This window comes from Penicillium nucicola, assembly GCF_028828085.1.
Source record: "Penicillium nucicola strain IBT 29836 chromosome Unknown utg000001l, whole genome shotgun sequence".
Taxonomy (NCBI): Eukaryota; Fungi; Ascomycota; class Eurotiomycetes; order Eurotiales; family Aspergillaceae; genus Penicillium; species Penicillium nucicola.
In genome coordinates, this window is record NW_026643125.1 from 456479 (window position 1) to 473412 (window position 16934).

Here is a 16934-nt window from a genome sequence, read left to right on the forward strand (position 1 = left end):
TTCTTATACAAAGAGAGAGCGAGCTTGCAGGATTATTGGTAGGAATTCTATAATTATCTTGGAGACCAAGTTTTCAATTACGATCAATACTATTATGAAAAATATATGACTAGTACCTTATGAGATAGAGATATAGGCAAGTCATAAAAGTCTTGACGATCAGAGAGTCTCAGTGGACCCTTCAAATCAAGGCATGTATAGCAAAGCCCTAATTCTCGTTCTCTGAAACGCCCAACTTGACAAAAACTACTGTAGATGTAATACTAATATTAAAGAATCCTTGTGCATTTTGATCTTGTGCAAACGTCAAATTCCCCTCAGATCATCGGCTAGCTCAAGCCCACGCAGCTTCTGTTCCGAGGCTAATAACGACGCCCGTGGACTCCAGTCAATGAGTCCAAATGCCACACAAAAGCAGCGCAGCATAGTGAAATATAGCTCGATAGAGTAGAATATATCAGCTTACACCGAAAATCGCATGCAAAACAAACACCAAAGCAGAAATGCCCATCGTGTGGCATGTCACATGCAGGATTGCCTCACCGCCCGAGACCCCAAACTCTGGAGATGCGATAGATCTCTTGTAGAGACTCTTTTGCATGGAGCACAATGCGGTCGAGGTACTCAGCTCGGAGCTGGAATGCATTCCAGTCTCTACCAAAACGATACTACTCTGGAGCTCACAGCCCACCTCCCTGGCGCCCAGTTTCTGCTGTCGATGAGTACGCATGACCCAATACCTTCTCAGGATACTGTCCCTGAAGCAATACTGACGTTATTGGGTTGAATAGGTGGGTGGAGCGAGCTATTCGCCCCATCAGTCTGCGCCAGTTGACCTTTTTTGGTCGTACCTTGACCGAACCACGCCTCATTAGCTCGGCGAACTACGTGCGGACGGAGCTACCAACTCGGTATGTCGTGGGAAAGACAAGAACATACAAGTAGAAGCTGACTGGAGTGGTGGAATAGCCTTGCCCATCGCCTGCGAGATATCCAACAGCTGCCCTATGTGGTGGTTGCCAACCCGCATCTCACCCTGGTGTATGAGTTGTACTACAAAGCGTTCGAGACGGTTCGGGTCGTGCCTGAAATTCGGAGTCTCGAGGATAATGATCGATTCTGTGATATACTCAAGGGGATGCTCAGGGAGCATTTGGTCGCGATCCCCAACCTGGCTATGGGCGTGTTGGAGTGCCGCAATCTCGCCCCCGCAGATGAGATGGATAGATTGATGAACACGCTTTTGCGAGCGGTATGTGCATATGATCCTGGCTCAAGTTGCGATTGAACTGACCCGATTGAATGATGATAGAGAATCTCCCGCCGAGTCATCGCTGAGCAACATCTAGCTCTGACCGAGACCTTCAACTCGCCCTGGCATTTCCCGGATTCCCACGATCGAACCGATATGAACGCAGATTTCGTGGGGGAAGTCTTCCTCAAATGCAAGGCAAAGGAGGTGGTCGAACGATGTGGAAAGGTTGCACAAGATCTGATGTGCAAGAGCACAGAGTCGACCCAGATACCTGCTATCACCGTCCAAGGCCATGTGGACGCTACTTTCCCATATATTCTTAGTCATCTGGAATATATCATCGGAGAGCTTCTTCGCAACTCTGTGCAAGCAGTCATGGAGAAATATCAGCATTTATCACAGCCCCCGCCTCCCATTGAAGTGCTCGTGTGCGAGACTCCGCAGCATGTAATTATGCGCATTTCAGACCAGGGCGGTGGAATCCCACGAGAGATTCTCCCATACCTGTGGTCTTTCAGCAAAGGACCTCGCACCCAGTCCAGGCTGGAAAATCTCGGCCGAGTCCCTGCCATGGCGGCTACAATGCAAGAGCTGCAGGTGTCACACGAGCGCAAACAGGCCGACCGGGAATCATACCACGAAGGATCCCTAGACACCCTGACGTCACGGCCACCTGATCTCCGGCTGGGCATGGGCTTACCCATGAGTCGAGTATATGCTGAGTACTGGGCGGGCAGTCTCGAGCTGCATAGCCTAGAGGGGTATGGCGTGGATGCCTTCCTGCAGATCTCAAAGCTTGGCAACAAGAATGAACAGGTTACCACTCGAGCGGCGATCGATGCAGTGTGACGAGGAGGCGAGATCCCAGTATCTCCAGTACTTTCAGCACCCGTACTTTGTCCTATCTACTCCCCTGCTGTCCTGCCCGCACCGCCACATGCCACTCGCCACAGCCGTGGCGTCCACACGGCATGACGTCAGCGTCACCACGGGTGGACTTGGGCAGCGAATGAACTGCTTCAGCCAACTCTCAGCCCTACCGTTGATCATGAAACGCATTAATTCCCCTGCCGATGACAACATCCCTATTTATATCTTCCTTCTCCTCTTCGCAATACTCCTCCTCAGTTTCCTCGCTACTACCCAGTTCAAGCGAACCTCCAGCTCTCAATAAACACAACCTACAAGCAACCAAACCATGGCAGGCACTTGTTCGATGCTCTGTTTGATCATCATCACATTGTTCAGTAAGTGATCCGCGATTTATGTGTGCTTTTGCCTAAAATCACTGCTGGAAAAAAAGACCCGACATGGTCAATTTTTTTGCCAGCCTTCGCGACAGAAATGGCAAGAATGGCAAGAGTTCATATACTAACAACCACCAGTTCCTCCTCTGGGAGTTTTCCTCATCTCAGGTTGCGGCGCGGACTTCTGGATCAACGTCCTTCTCACTATTCTTGGGTGAGTATATTCCCAACTGAAACCAACTCCGCCAGATTTCAAAACTAACCGGCGACTTATGACAGCTACTTCCCTGGTCACATCCATGCCTTCTACCTAGAATACGTCTACTACAATCGTCGCAACCGCGATCCCCTAACTCGTGCTGCTCAGCAACCAGCCCCGGGTGTCTACTCCACTCGCATCCAGAATGGAGGTCATCACGCGCATCCTCCTATGCATGCCCCTCCCCCTGCCCAGGGGGGCTACGGTACTATCTGATTTTCTGCAACAGCCCGAGACCCGTTGTTGAGCTCTCTTGACAGCGAAACCGCTCTTTATGAATTTTGTCAGCGGAATTAGTTTCATCATTACTAGGTTTCCTTCATAGCGTCCGATCTTGTTCTTTTTCGAGAGCGACTGTCCCTCTCGTACAAGCAATGAAATAACAAGGACCAACCTTGATTCTTAATGACTTGATCTGATATTCCACGTATCTCTTTTTTCAAATGCAGTAGATGCCGAGGTTAGGCCAGACATAATACGTCAAGATACATCTAAAAGTAAATAGAAGCAGAAATCAACCGCCTATGAACTCGCCTCCTTGGCCTTGGCCTCAGTGGCAGCCTTCTTATTGCCCTTCAACTCGGGGAAATCAAAAGGCCCGCTGGGAACAATAGTCCCTTCAGTCCGCGGCACAGCACCGGTAGCAGGAGCCCACCACAAAGCTCCAACCCAAGGCTGAACATTCCATCCAACATGCAGCGTCACATTCTGACGCTCTGCAAGTCTCCCAGTGATATCACTAATCTGATATTTTCCTTTCTGACCACGCAACCTAAGAACACCAGGCGCCAGAGGCTCGTCATTCTTCTTTTGCTTCTTCGCAGCGGCGGCCTTCTTCAAAGCAGCCTTCTCGGCAGCAGCGCGCTTCTTAATGCGCCTCTTTGCAGGAGCTGCCGCTGAAGCAATCTGTTCCGGCACGCGGGACAGGATCTCGTCTTTCACGATTTCCCAAGAATAGGGCGAGGGCGCGGCTTCGATGATCGTGTCCCAGATAATGGCTTCGGAGTTGCGGACTTGGCTATTGGGCTTGTCGGAGGAGGAATAGCTGGCGTAGACATACACGAAGAGTTGTTTTGTGTTCCAGTTGAAGAGGGGGCTTAGGTCTGCGTCTAGGTCGAAACGGAGCTGGGCGTATTCTTCGCGTTTGGTGGAGTAGTAGTGTGGTCTGCCTTTGACGCTGTTGTCCTCAAATCTCGGACATTAGCAAATGGCTCATCTATTTTCTTTTCTCTTGTAGTCGAATCGGTGTATATGGGTATAGAGAGGGGATTGGAGGTCGAGACGTGAACTTACACCTGGACGTTCTTCAGCTCTACTGCGGCCGTGGTGGCATCTGCTGGGAAGAACAGCACTGACACTGCGGCCAGTGCGCTCACCACCAGGGCGACAGTGGTGAAGAATCCGAAGACGGACTGTACGCGGTTCAAGGACGAATGCATTGTTGATGAAGGAAGAGAAGGGCGGATGAAGCCAGCTGGGCATGTTTGTGCTTATCGATAAGGAACTAGATCTATACCGTCACTGCTCCCCTCTCCATGTTTTCTCACTTCCTCCTTTCTTCTTCTTCTTGTTCTTCTCTTTTTTTGACTGACTGCTGATCTTCTCTTTTCTCAAGTCATCGTATAATCAATTGCATATCACCAACACCCCAACTCAAGCAACCCCGACACCTCAAAATGGGAGATAACGCTCTCTTCTTCTACGGCAAGACCCAAATACCGCCGAGTCAAATATAAAAGAGACTAACACCAAGAATACAGGTACCCTTATGGCCCCACAGATCCTCCACCGAGTGATCCACGGCCAAGCAGACCCAGAGCCCTGGCAAAAAGCCATGCTAAGCTTCCAGCCTGCAATTCTACACGGCTACCGACGCCATCGCGTGCGGGGTGTCTCTTACCCAGGAATTGTACGAGTGGCCAACACAGATGCAAAGACAGGAAGTCAAAGCTCTGTCCTAGGAATCCTCGTGACAGGCTTGACAGACGGTGATATCTACCGTCTGGACAAATTTGAAGGGTCCGAATACACGCATCGAAAAGTCACCGTGCGAACTTTGCCTATGGGCAAAGGTGACGAAGTTCAACCCGGAAAGACGAAAGTTACTTCCAATAATGGTGACGAAGAGCATTTGAAAGAGGCTCTTAATGCGGCTAGTGCTGGTAACACGTCTTCGTCTGGAGGGGAGGAAGTGGAAGCTACCACCTATGAGTGGATTGCTGGTATGGATCGGCTTGAGGAAACCGAGTGGGATTTCGAGACGTTTAAGAAGGAAAATCTGGCTTGGTGGGTGGGTGCTGATGAGAGCGAGTGGTAGAGGTATAGAATGGAAGTTGAGAGATGTCTAGAAGTAGAACTAGAAAACATATGCAGATATGGATTATACTGAAATACAGAATATGATATCTCAAATAGTACTTAATACAATATGACATTGAACCCAAACTCAACTGAGAGTAAGAAGAATTATAAATGTGCCTGCATATGCATATGGTAACCAGCTACAGTCTGTACCCGGCCGGAAACTGTATTCAATAGATAAAACACTACTAAATGAGGAATGAAAATAAGCATATCTATTCTTTACGCAAAGGGCCCCGTGGACTCCGTCGCACCCGCTCCTCTATCTTTCGTGGAGGTGTACCTGGAACTGGATGTTCTTCTTGGCTATCAGGAACTTGAATGATCGGCTCTTCCTTGGCAGGCGAAGAGGGGGCACTTTGCTCCCTTGGGGGTTTGAGGTGTTTGGATGTAGGTGTTGTGGGGGTTGGTCGTGTGAGAGGGACCATCTGTACCTGGTCCAGAATTGAGTCCTCGCTCTCCTGATCTTCGATTCTTTGGGATTTGCGTGGTGTGATTTCCACTGTTACCAAGTCCTTGTGTTGATTTGATTCCTTTGGCTTCTTGGGTTGTTGTTGAGGCTGTGATTCTGGTATCTCCTCCTCCACTTCAGCCTTGTCTTGGACGGGTTCTGGTGGGCCTAAAAGGAAAGAGATTGGTTGTCGATCCGCCATGACCTGTTCAGGTTCAGCCTTTTGTTTGTTGGCTTTTCTTTGTTCGTCGTAAAGCTCATCCAGGAAATCGCGAAGTCGTCGACGGAGTAGACCCGAGCCCAAAGGAGGAAAGTCAAGATCGGGATCCATATTACGTCCGAGTGTTTTCGTGACAAAGACATCAGGGTTCTGGACGAATTTCTCCAGATAGGCGAGCAGATAAAGGCCGCAGTCAGAAAAGTTTGGTTGGAGAGGTATTTGACGAGCACACATGCCCTTGATTGCCTTTTGGTCAATGTCCACGGCACGCTTAGCTGTTGCTTCGCGACAAATGTAATCCTTGAGCATTCTGACAGTGGTGGCGCGGCTGATGCCGAGAGAATCAAATGTAATGATGGAGGTTTGCTCGGGGCTTAGCCTGGGTCCTTTCCGTGTCTTCTTCTCGGGCTTAACTGCTGGCTTTGATGCCTTGCTCTGGTCATGGTCACCTGTGAGCTTCTGAGGTGAGGGAGCCAAAACCTTGGTCACTGGGGCAGTAGGGGTTTCGTCTGAGTCCGGACACCAGTCGGAGGCATCTTGCTGGCCATCTGGTTTATTACCAAGCGAAAGGTGGGAAAATGACTTCCGAGTTTCAGTCTCCTTCGAACTCCCCTTGGATGCCGGTTTGGGTGATGTGTCAGAGGTAGCCTCAGACTCCGGCACGGATGCACGTTCCGGTTCGGGAGTTTCGCGTATTTCTTCCGCCTCCTTATCGTGCTCTGAGGATTCAGTGCTGCGTGTCGTTGTCTGGGCCACTTCTGCAGGCTCCGCGGGCCCAAGATCCAGGCTTGGCAAGTTGCAGATGATAGCAACATACCAATGAGCATTCTCATTGATTGGAACAACAACATAGTCGTAGCTGAAAAGATCAACAGCGCGAGTCCACTTCTCCACGCCAGCATAGTTGACTCCACGCTCGCCACGAGCAGTGTTTGTGAGTGTTGCAAAAAAGTAAGAATTAAAGAAGTAGACCCGCTCGGCCGCTTTCTTGTTCATACGCTCAAGATGATCTTGAATGAACCGCATGTAAAACGCAATAAGGTTGTCGTTTAGGAACTCGTCGGGACGGAGCCGGTCACGGTCATCAAGATTGACCTCAGCTTTTTTCTTTCCAATCCGGGGATAAATCAACGACTTCTTCCACTTGTCACGACCAGTATCATTTTGTAGGTACGCAGCTTCCCTGTCGGAATCTTCACTTCCACTTCCAACTGGGCTTTTCTTTTTCGCACGCCGCCTTGAAGATCGGGTTTCGCGTTCAGGTGTTTCCTTGAAAGCCCTGAAGGGTTTCACGGGAATCTCGACTCCGGCATCGGCATCGGCATCGGCATCAGTGTGATCTTGTTTGTCTTTCGGCGATTGTTTGGTCTCGAAATTACCATCTGTGCAGGCCAAAGATGCTTTCGTTATGCGCTTCTCTTCAAGCAATGACTCATCCCCAAACTCGCCATTTGCATCCTGCAAATAGTCCGAGATCTTTCGTCGCGGAGTGGAAGTCACCTTGCGCACAGGGCTGAGACTTTCGTTGGGATCATCGATACCCGTACTCCTGGGCAGAGTTTTAGATTGTGCCATATCCTTTTCGTGTCTTGCAAACGCCTTGTTCATCCATTTGCTATTAACCTGTCAGCAGAGATACGTGAAGAAGTCTTGAAAAAGTCTTGAAATGAAAACATACATGTCTTTTTCAAGAACGTTGACATGAGCATTTTGCAAAACCCTAACCAAAGCAGTTTTCTGGTATTGAGTCGGAAATTCAATGTCGAGTATTTGGCCAACCCCAGTAGAACCCTGTAAAAGTTTCATTCTGATTTTCCAGCCCAGGTCCCCGGCCACGAGGACCTGGCTGACATGTCTGAAAGGAATATCAATGCTGTTGCCGCCGTCGAGTAGATCTCCCGGGATGTCAAGTCTATCCGGTGCCAGGTATAAGATAGCATTTTTCTCTCTTGTGAAAGTTTTGCTAAATTGACCCATGCGGAAGAAACTTGTCTTCAATGGAATAGAATCACCAGTGTTCTTGTGGGAGCGTTTTGTCCGCTTCGGTCCTTCCGGTGGTGATCCCGCAAAGTCAGTTGTTCGAATGTCGGTTGGTGAGCGCTTTCGGCCAAGAATTTCAGCCTGGGCTTTTTGATTGCGTGTATCCATGCAACGGATCTTGTCCGCCGAGTACTTTGCTAGTGGACCAGTAGTAACATCACCCTGGAGCTCGTCAGGACTATCGGGATCAGACCGACGATCAGTCTCCAAAAAAACCGTAGATTGATTTCTGGGCTTCATCGAGCCCTCAGTTTCGTCTGACAGACGTGGTTTGGCAGTCCTATTTGTGTGGCTTTTGTCTTTCGTAAGGGAATCGAGCGCCTCAAACCGGCTGCGACGCTGTTGAGCTGCGGTTTCCGTAAATTTCTCAAGTTGAGATACCCCAGAAGAGCCGCGAGCATCTCGAGTGCGATGAGAAGAAGGCGACAACATATTCTCCAGATCTTGGAACTCGCCAATGCCTGTTAGACGATACTTGTCCTTGGATTTGGAAGGAACGAGTGGCGAAGTCCGAGGTGAGCAATTTCTGATCGAGTGGGTTGCGCTCATATTATCATTGACATTGTCAGCCGGATCACTTTGTCGTCGCCTCTTATTTGGCCGATTTGATTCCTCGAACGCATCATCCAGATGAGACAATTGCTTCGCGGCCGAAGTCTGCTTGTTTACTTTCCTCGGAGCTGATTTGCCTTGAGCGCGTACAGGTCCACTCGTTCGTCCGATGTGCGAGCCCGAGATATTGTCCATTGGGGAGAACCCTAAGCCAACCTGCAAGTAACTCATCAGACAAAAAAGGTCAAACGAATATGACGAATAGAATCTCACCCCCGGCTTTGGTTTCTTCTGTATTGTGTGCCCAGGCGTGATCCTGACTCCGTTCTGGGGGTCTCTATAAAGCACGGTCCGTTAGGTCCAAGATTCTAACTCGCACATCGCTCAATTGCACGACGTACCCATTCCATCTCCCTCCAAATAAGCGGGCCTCATCTTTGCGATCTTGGGAATCGGCCCGCCGATCCTTGTTCACCATCTGCGGCGAAAGGCCCGACCTAGGAAAGGGTAGGTCTGTAAGTCTTTGTCTGGCGGCGGTATGCGATGTGGGGAATATGATCTAACCAGGGGTCGAGCTCTAAAAAAGGCTGCGAGGTCCGTTCGCGAAGGTCCTCGCGTGAATTTGGGGATCGGGATTGAGAGGGGGACGTATCGACATAACTATGAGGCGACTGCGTAGATTATATTAGTTTCAAGCTCCACATAGCGGGTCAAGGATACGGATGATAAGCAACAGATGTCGCTCTGAAAGGAAAAATGGGAGCTGGCGCTGTGCAACGATGTGCTTTGGCGCTTGTTCGCATCTCAAAAGGGAAACCTGCCGCAAAAGCAAACACTGGCGAGACGGGTGGATACGCACTTCTGGATGGGTAGAGGAATCAAAGTGTCCACCGGCGGCCACTTCGCCAGGAGAGTTGTCGTCACCGGAGCCGAAGGTGAAGGGGTTGGGATAAGGTTGACCCCGTCGAGAGCGAGGGGGAGGGGTCGTGGTTGGTGCACGCTGGACTGCAGACCGTTTGTCTTGGGGCTGTCGGCGCGGCGACAGAGCAGTAACGATGTCGGATAGGGTTTCAAACCAAGGCATCAAGACAACCACCGGATCATGGCACTCTGCATTGCGCAGGTCCCAGACTACTTGAGGTGATCCCGTTATCAATTTTTTCTTCTTCTTTCATTCCTGGGACCAAAGCACGCCGCATCGTCATGACCAGGGCGGTGAGAAGTTTATTGTCGCCTGAGGATTCAGGCGCCACATTTATATCGGACTTGGCACAGCCCGAAGTATACGAAGTATACAACATAGAAGCGAACTTAAGGAACCTAGGAACTTGGCAACTTAGGAACTCAAAGGTGTACGAGATATATGGCACGACAATGCACTATTCATTGGAATGTGCCCCAACTTCGCCAGCGCTGGACCAAAGAAGCAACAAGAGAAGATCCCACCATGCAGTTTACAAAGAATCCAAGACAAAACACAAGTTACTCTCGGGTGAGAAAAGAATTAGCAGCGGACGCTGCATTCATGTTGCATACAAAAAAGGGAAACATCACGCATAAGCTCGGCAAAACAAAAAGAAGAAGCATATATCAGATGAGTTCACTCAAGACATAAATCAAATCAAACCGCTGAGTTCGCCTCGATGCCCCACCGCCCTAAGACCCAAACGCGTCCCAATGATTCGTGAATGAAGGTTTTTTTTTCGGGTTTACTATACAGGGCCCAAGGCCAGGCTGGAATCTCAGATCCATTCACAGGGCCACAGCCTTGACTTTGTCAGAGTCGTCAGTGCCGGCGCGCCGCCGTTCTTGGTGAACAGGACCGGTAGTGGTCTTGTCTTGGCGGGCTTGGTCAATGGCGGAGCGCTGCGCAATGCTGTCGTCGTGGCTCTTCCAGATGATGTTGGTGTCTGTGGGGAATGCTAGGAGGCGCTTGATCGTTTCTCTGCGTCATAAGTTAGGTATCTGCACTTGGAATTACCGGATTCAGTGGGTCTTACCTGATCTTGATGTTGCGCCCACCGTCGATTCTCGTCCAGACACTTAGCACATCCTCACCGCCCCGAACACTCAGCACAGCACCACAGACTTCGTCTCCGGCCTCTGCAAATTGATCACCAACCATAGCCAAGAGCAGATCCTCCCAGTAGCGGTCAGAAACACCCTTCTTAAAACGCACAATCCACTTGCCACCCCGCTTATTGGCCTCATCCTCCCAAACAGGACGGATACCCTTCTTAAAGATATGGTAGTCGGAAACGGTCGGAAGAAGTGATGGGCGCTTCAGGTGAGAGTAGACAGCCCAGAAACTTTCTACCGAGGATATGGAAGCAAGCGGGACAGTGGACTTCTCGTAATCGGAGTATTTGGGAGTAGGAGGGCGGTACCAGACAATCCATGTCGACTTCAAGGGGTGCTCACCAGGAGCAGAGACAGAGGCGTCGAAAACCTTTTGTCGTAGAGCTTCGTCATGATCCAAGATCTCACGGCGTTCGCCGGTACCGGGGGTCTTGGGGGCACCGAATGAGGCGAATGCGCCAGATCCGAGGCCAAATGCAGAGGAGGCATTGGTAGATGGCGAGGAAACGCCGCCGGATAGAGGGGATATTGCGTTAAAGGGATTTGAGCGGCCATGCGAGCTGTCGGGGCCGAAGCGTTTCGATGCGCGGGGCATTTCAACCCGAGCGCCTCCGTCCTTGGCCTCCGTACCGGACATTGACAGTGACAACTTGGAGGAACTGTAGAGTGGGCAAGAAAAGAAGCTCGGGTCAGTGACCATGTTTCCTCCAGCCCGGCGGAGGAGGGGCACTTACTTTGCCCGACGTGTCCACAGGTTTGCATTATCCATCGCGGCGGGTGAGAAGACTGCCCGAGCCACGAGCGGTCATCAGGCGGAGAGAAGAGAGCCCGAGATAACCGTTATACCAAGATGAGACGCCCGCGCTAATAATCCTAGTGACGTAGGGTATGGTATAGGCTCGGATCTCGGATAATTCTGCGCAGGAATTCGGGAAAAAGAGGCTTGGGTGAGAATGCGTAAAAGGTCGGGGTATCGAGGAAAGATAGGAAATACAGAAAGAGAGTTTAAAAAAGAGACAGAGAAAGAGAAGTAGAGGGAGTGAGTAGGTGTAGTTGTGAGTGCAAGGAGGGAAAAGTGTCGATGAATCGGAGACTCGACCTGGGCAGCTCCCGGCCAATCACAGCCCACTTCGCCTGCGCCCGCACCGTCTTTTTTCCTTTTTTCCCTTTTTCTTCGCGCGAACAACTTCTTTTCTTCTTTTCTTCTCCAAGACCACCAACTCAAATCAACGCTGTTGACTCATCCTTTTACAGCTCTGGCGTTTCCGATGTGTGTGTCGAGATTAAATGATCGCATCTAAAACCATCATCACGAGGGCTTTATAGCTACCCATGACACGTTGATGACCTGATTGACGGCACACTTGACTGTTTTCTCTTATGATTGTTTGTTTTCTTCTATTCCAGTACGTGCAGATAGTCCAATCCAATGTCTCTTTTCTATATGAAGATAAATCTCGAGCTCTCTGGTAATCCGAGGTCTCAACCGCCTTTTATACACCTGGCTTCACGGCCTGGGCTGGTTGAGCGTGCGGTAAACAGGCAAAGTCTGATTGTCGGAAATATGCCCATGCAGCTATGGTCGATTGGAAGAATCCAGACTAACTTCATGCAGCTTACTTAGGTTTCCCCACAGTCAACCCCTGTCAGCGGTTAGTCTGGAGCTTTGCGGTCACCTCGGCTGTAATGCTAGTGGATTGGGGCAATACATCTACCGTCCCGTGCACTGAATATGAAGACCGTTGGAAGTCAATTGTAAATTGGAAGATTTATGCTCAATGGGCAATAAGTAACAAGTAAGCCCATGTCCCGAATAGTGAATCCCATAAACGTAAATGCAAGCCATTCCACCTGCCGGGTCCGATGCATTTCAAAAGCAAAAAAATAAGAAAACATTAAAAAAGATATTGTTCATCACCCGTGCGACGAACCATGACCACTGGTGTCCTGTTTCGTGCGCTTGGGGTCCCGATCACTGCTCGTCACCGAGGCTTCAGTCTTGCGTTTGTCGCGGTCCTTTTGGTTCTGCATTTCCATCCGGCGAGCTTCCTTGCGGAGAGCCTTGGATTCGAACTCGTGCCAGTCTCCTTCGACATGCTCCAATCTATGAAACGAAATTAGGAAATATATCAAAAAGACCGGGATTGGGAATACATACTCGATGGGTGGGTGAGGGGTTGGTTCCTCCGATAGGAAGTAAGGATGTTGGAGGACTTCTTCGGCGCTTGGCCGCTTAGCGGGATCATAGTGAAAGACGGAAGAGATGAGGTCCATCGCACCGGATGTCAGTACATCACGGTAGACATTCTCGAAGATGCGCTTCTTGCGCTCGGCTGGCCGCATGAGGTGGAACCATGGCATCTCTACGAGATCTGGCCATTCAGCCTTACTGGGAGTACCCAAAAGGTTGTAGAGTTTGTCCATCTGGCTGAGTTCGCCGCCTTCGCCAGGGAACACAGCCTTTTTGGTGAACATCTCCATGCAGACGCATGCAGCACTCCATACATCGACGGCTGGGCCGTATCGGGTCTCACCAAGAAGAAGTTCAGGAGGACGGTACCAGATGGTGATGACGCGGTTGGTGTAGTCGAGTTGGCGACTTTTGGAGAAGAATCGGGCCAGACCAAAGTCGGCAAACTTCAGCAACCCCCGATTGCTGATCAGGATGTTGGCTGCTTTGATATCTCGGTGGAGGACACCACGGTGATGGAGGTAGTTTAGACCTTCGAACATCTGTTTGGCCAGATCCTTCTTGTGGGAGTGGGTGAGGGAGAAAGTAGGGTGGTTGATCAGACCAGTCAGATCGTGAGATAGATATTCAAAGACCATGAAGCATTCGTTCTTTTCGACCATAACCTCGAGGAGGTTGACAACGTTGTGGTTCCGGAGATGTTGTAGCAACTTGATCTCTCGCACCGCTGTAACAGGGAAACCATCTTTTTCGCCTTCCATTCGTATTTTTTTCAGTGCGACTTGCCGCTGGGTATAGACATGAATTCCCTTGAAAACTTTGCCATAGGTACCAGCGCCAATGACGGACTCATTGCCCGGCTTTCGGAAGTAAACAGAATCAGACTCGGCAAACTCCTGGGGGATTGTAGGTGGAAGCTTGGGGCGAGTGAGGATTCGCTTCTGCTTGGGTGGCTCTCTTGCTGGCGCTGGAGACGCCTCGCGACGGCGATCTGGTCCAGGAGCGCGGTCTCCTGGTCGTCTGTCACGGCGCTGATCAAATCGGCGGTCATCTCTTCGGTCTCGCGGGTCACGGAAATCTCTGTGTTCACGGAAGTCTCTGCGATCCCGGCCGCGATCACGTCCACCCCGGTCACGGCGATCATGTCTTGGTTCTGGTTTGAACCTAGGTAGCGGTCCATTGGTCAGCCTGTTGCGAGGCTGTGGCGGCTCAGGTGCACGAGGAGCCGGCTCGCGAACTTTCATGCGTTGGGCAAGATCAGGTACAGGCTTCGGGGCCGGTGAGGGTGCAGCCTTGGATTTGAAAGCAAAACTGAATTTCCCACCTCTGTTCGGTGTTGAATCATTGGGTTCGTCGAGTGGCTGTTGCATAGATGGGCCATTCTGGCTTTCCGGTGCGGGCTGTGTCTGATTATCACCATGGTAATCTCTGCTGGAAGGTCGGATATGATCCCCGTTCTCGCCTCGGGGGGATTGAGGGTCATTTATGGAACGTGGTCGATTGGGCGTCTGTGATCCATGACTGTGTGCCTGGTGAGGGGTATGCTGTCCTCCACGGCCTCTAGCCCCCGGGGCAGTCCATTGAAGGTTATTGAAGTGACCCTTTGCGTCACGCTGTGGGTGTCCAGATTGATAGGGATGGGTACCAGGGCCTGAAAATCGTCGGTCGGGGCCTTGGTTTGAAAAATTGCCTCGATGGCCACCGCGATAAGATCCACCATATGGAGACTGAGGGTGATGATTCCCGGGGCTATTAAATTGACCTTGATTGTGGGAGTAATGCCCGGAGTGTCCATTCTGTGAGTAAGTATCCTGTCGATGGGGAGAGGCTTGGCTGGAATAAATGTCAGAAGAGTTTAGGGCATGCGTGAGGCATGTGTTATTGACTCACCCCGATCCAGAATGTCCTGGGGGTCCGTTCCATCCACCTCGTCCAGAGTAAGGTGAGCCTGGTGGTGGGGATGCATGGTATGAACCTGCTGTTGGATGTTGGGGAGATGTGCCATAAGGTCGCGTATCGAGATGTGGTCGAGACGGTCGACGATATGGCTTGTGTCTCGTATCTTGACCACGCGGCCCATGCGAATATACATCTCGTGAATCACCGAAGTTATCAGGGTCGAAACTCGGGATCGGGCGCGGTGGAGATGGAGACCTAGGTCTGTCGTCTAAAATGGATTGAATTGGGCGAATAGCATTCATTTCAGAGGTATGTCTTGATGCGTGAGACGTTACAGAGACCCTGGAGTGTGAGCGTGCTGAATGCCGCGAATTTGCGCGATAGTAAGATCCGTGGTCGCTGTAATTATCACCACTTAACGATCTAGATCGTCGGCCAGGTGAAGGATGAAATCCCCGATCATGGATTGGTGATCTGGATGTTCCTGGGCGAGGAATATCAGGACGGTGACGGTCTTTCCCACGACGATCTCGGCCTCGTCGAGGAGATCTTCGCCTGGGACCACCACGGCCCTGGAACCGCCCACCACGTTCACCGCGTTTCTTGAATGGAGGACTTCGGTCCCGTCCTTCACTGTGCTTGCCGTAATTTGACTGTGGAGGAAGTGGAGGTCGGCGACCACGAGGAGAGGGACTTCGAGTTCGTTGACGCTTGGATGGAGGTCCTGAAGGTGACTCGTCTCGTCGAGTATTTGGGAGGTCTCTGTGGAAAGAACCTGGAGGAGGGCCGTTCCAGTCACCAGCTGATGAAGGTCGGTTCAAATCCGATCGGCGGTTATTGTTGAATGGGGGAGGTCCAGGGGAAGCTCGAGGAGGAGATCGATCTGATGCAAAATCACCAGGGCCGTGAGAAGGGCCAGGGCCAAAGCGGGACGCGCGCGGTGGCGACCTTCCGGGTCGGTCGAAATTGCGGTTGTTAGGCCGATACGGACGACCTCTATCGCGCCCTCTACCTCTTCCTCGATCACGGCCTGACCCTCGACCTCTGCGCCGGTCCCCGTCACGGGGATCGCGGTCTTGGTCAGCGCTCCACTGGTCTCTCAGCGGACTCCTACGGGACCCAGCCATGTGAACTGCGCCAACGGCATCTGGTTCAAACAAGGAGAGTGTAGAAAGGCAACAAGCGGCGGTGCTTGGGATTAGGCTCGAACTGTCGATAAAGATGAAATGCGTAGACGATCCAACCGTGTTCGCGTTACCAGGAAGTCTTTCGGGGTTGGGGGAAAGCGGGAGCCTAGTTTTTCCGGGCACCGAAGAGTCCGGGTTGTCAAGCGCTGCTGAACATTAACGTGAGCAAAGAAGATGAATGGGGCATACGCACCTATGCAAATTTATTAATACATTCATGCATAGCAACTACTTCGCCATGAGCACTGAATGGGCGTTGGATAGCCTCGGGGGTGGAATGGGTCCCGTTGTGGCTCTACAGGTTGATTCGACAAAATGACATGCAGCTGTTGTAGCATGTGCAGCTCATCATTTGGTGTTCTCTGATCAGGAGTCTTGCCATGGGTTCTGAACAAGTCAACCTCTGGCTCCCTGGGTGATCTGAAGGGGTAGTTGCTGATCTGACAGGGTTAGTTCAACTATCAGAGCTCTTTTCTCAAGTCCGATTTGCACTCTGTATAGTTGCTCGTGGCGAAGCCACTTGGAACCGAGCTAGCTTGCCCGACAGAACTATCTACGTATTGTATGCCAACTGCAAGAAACACGCTGTTGTGAGCCGTTGGCTGAACCCGTTGGATGAGCGGGTCACACCACAAAATCAATGGTCGCTTTGAGTAGAATCATTCGCCCCGGGGGTCATCCCGATGCCAACCAGTGAGAGTCGACTCCAAAGGTCGCGCTTCTTTGTTGAAACTGGATCCCAACATCACCTCGAGGTGAAGTTCTCGGACCTAACGTTGCAGGCCTTTCAAACTTCCAGTCGTTGTGCAAACGAAATGCAAAGTCGTCGTGATTTACAGATAAACTGGGTGTTGGCTAAACCATAATAATTGCCAGGTAATAAGTATGGGCGAATATGATCTCGATCCTGGGGTGAACTGAGCTGATCTGACATCTCGTCCGTTTCTGCGGGATAAGCGGTTCTCATGTTGACACATGCTGATCCAGGGAGGGGAACTCGACAAGAACGGTGAGAGGTGTATCAAAGGCGAGGATCAATGTACGAGGCGATCAAGGCAAATTTCAATGCAGTTTCCATCCGCGTAGACTCCGGGAATATAAGTCCCAACGCGGCACCCAGTTGAAATGCTAGACCGACTAGAGGTCTGGCCATAATCAACCTTGCCCCTCATCTTATTCAACCGCATGACATC

General features: G+C 51.0%; 9 protein-coding genes across 9 annotated transcripts; 4 read left to right on the plus strand and 5 right to left on the minus strand.

Annotated features, from left to right (window-relative positions):
* Positions 1 to 609: 609 nt before the first annotated feature.
* Positions 610 to 2104, plus strand: N7511_000179 (protein kinase PKP2; the record flags this gene model as incomplete). The annotated part of the gene is made up of 4 exons (XM_057122604.1): positions 610 to 722; positions 792 to 911; positions 970 to 1252; positions 1313 to 2104. The coding sequence occupies 4 exons, from the start codon at positions 610 to 612 to the stop codon at positions 2102 to 2104; spliced, it is 1308 nt and encodes a 435-aa protein (XP_056988337.1).
* An 88-nt stretch (positions 2105 to 2192) lies between these two features.
* N7511_000180 (Branched-chain alpha-ketoacid dehydrogenase kinase/Pyruvate dehydrogenase kinase N-terminal) lies at positions 2193 to 2429 on the plus strand (the record flags this gene model as incomplete). Its single annotated transcript, XM_057122605.1, has 1 exon — positions 2193 to 2429. One exon carries the CDS (start codon positions 2193 to 2195, stop codon positions 2427 to 2429), a length of 237 nt encoding a protein of 78 aa, XP_056988338.1.
* Positions 2430 to 2453: 24 nt separating this feature from the next.
* On the plus strand, positions 2454 to 2977 carry N7511_000181 (YqaE/Pmp3 family membrane protein; the record flags this gene model as incomplete). The annotated part of the gene is made up of 3 exons (XM_057122606.1): positions 2454 to 2502; positions 2641 to 2716; positions 2782 to 2977. The coding sequence occupies 3 exons, from the start codon at positions 2454 to 2456 to the stop codon at positions 2975 to 2977; spliced, it is 321 nt and encodes a 106-aa protein (XP_056988339.1).
* Positions 2978 to 3283: 306 nt separating this feature from the next.
* On the minus strand, positions 3284 to 4200 carry N7511_000182 (signal peptidase complex subunit SPC3; the record flags this gene model as incomplete). The annotated part of the gene is made up of 2 exons (XM_057122607.1): positions 3284 to 3938; positions 4055 to 4200. 2 exons carry the CDS (start codon positions 4198 to 4200, stop codon positions 3284 to 3286), a joined length of 801 nt encoding a protein of 266 aa, XP_056988340.1.
* Positions 4201 to 4437: 237 nt separating this feature from the next.
* N7511_000183 (gamma-glutamylcyclotransferase family protein) lies at positions 4438 to 5078 on the plus strand (the record flags this gene model as incomplete). Its single annotated transcript, XM_057122608.1, has 2 exons — positions 4438 to 4486; positions 4522 to 5078. 2 exons carry the CDS (start codon positions 4438 to 4440, stop codon positions 5076 to 5078), a joined length of 606 nt encoding a protein of 201 aa, XP_056988341.1.
* A 259-nt stretch (positions 5079 to 5337) lies between these two features.
* N7511_000184 (uncharacterized protein) lies at positions 5338 to 9469 on the minus strand (the record flags this gene model as incomplete). The annotated part of the gene is made up of 6 exons (XM_057122609.1): positions 5338 to 7408; positions 7472 to 8601; positions 8659 to 8722; positions 8787 to 8882; positions 8950 to 9056; positions 9245 to 9469. The coding sequence occupies 6 exons, from the start codon at positions 9467 to 9469 to the stop codon at positions 5338 to 5340; spliced, it is 3693 nt and encodes a 1230-aa protein (XP_056988342.1).
* A 668-nt stretch (positions 9470 to 10137) lies between these two features.
* N7511_000185 (eukaryotic translation initiation factor 4E) lies at positions 10138 to 11233 on the minus strand (the record flags this gene model as incomplete). Its single annotated transcript, XM_057122610.1, has 3 exons — positions 10138 to 10330; positions 10386 to 11123; positions 11199 to 11233. The coding sequence occupies 3 exons, from the start codon at positions 11231 to 11233 to the stop codon at positions 10138 to 10140; spliced, it is 966 nt and encodes a 321-aa protein (XP_056988343.1).
* A 1145-nt stretch (positions 11234 to 12378) lies between these two features.
* Positions 12379 to 14747, minus strand: N7511_000186 (putative protein kinase; the record flags this gene model as incomplete). Its single annotated transcript, XM_057122611.1, has 3 exons — positions 12379 to 12568; positions 12623 to 14306; positions 14546 to 14747. 3 exons carry the CDS (start codon positions 14745 to 14747, stop codon positions 12379 to 12381), a joined length of 2076 nt encoding a protein of 691 aa, XP_056988344.1.
* Positions 14748 to 14969: 222 nt separating this feature from the next.
* Positions 14970 to 15701, minus strand: N7511_000187 (uncharacterized protein; the record flags this gene model as incomplete). Its single annotated transcript, XM_057122612.1, has 2 exons — positions 14970 to 15356; positions 15669 to 15701. 2 exons carry the CDS (start codon positions 15699 to 15701, stop codon positions 14970 to 14972), a joined length of 420 nt encoding a protein of 139 aa, XP_056988345.1.
* Between the last annotated feature and the right edge of the window lie 1233 nt (positions 15702 to 16934).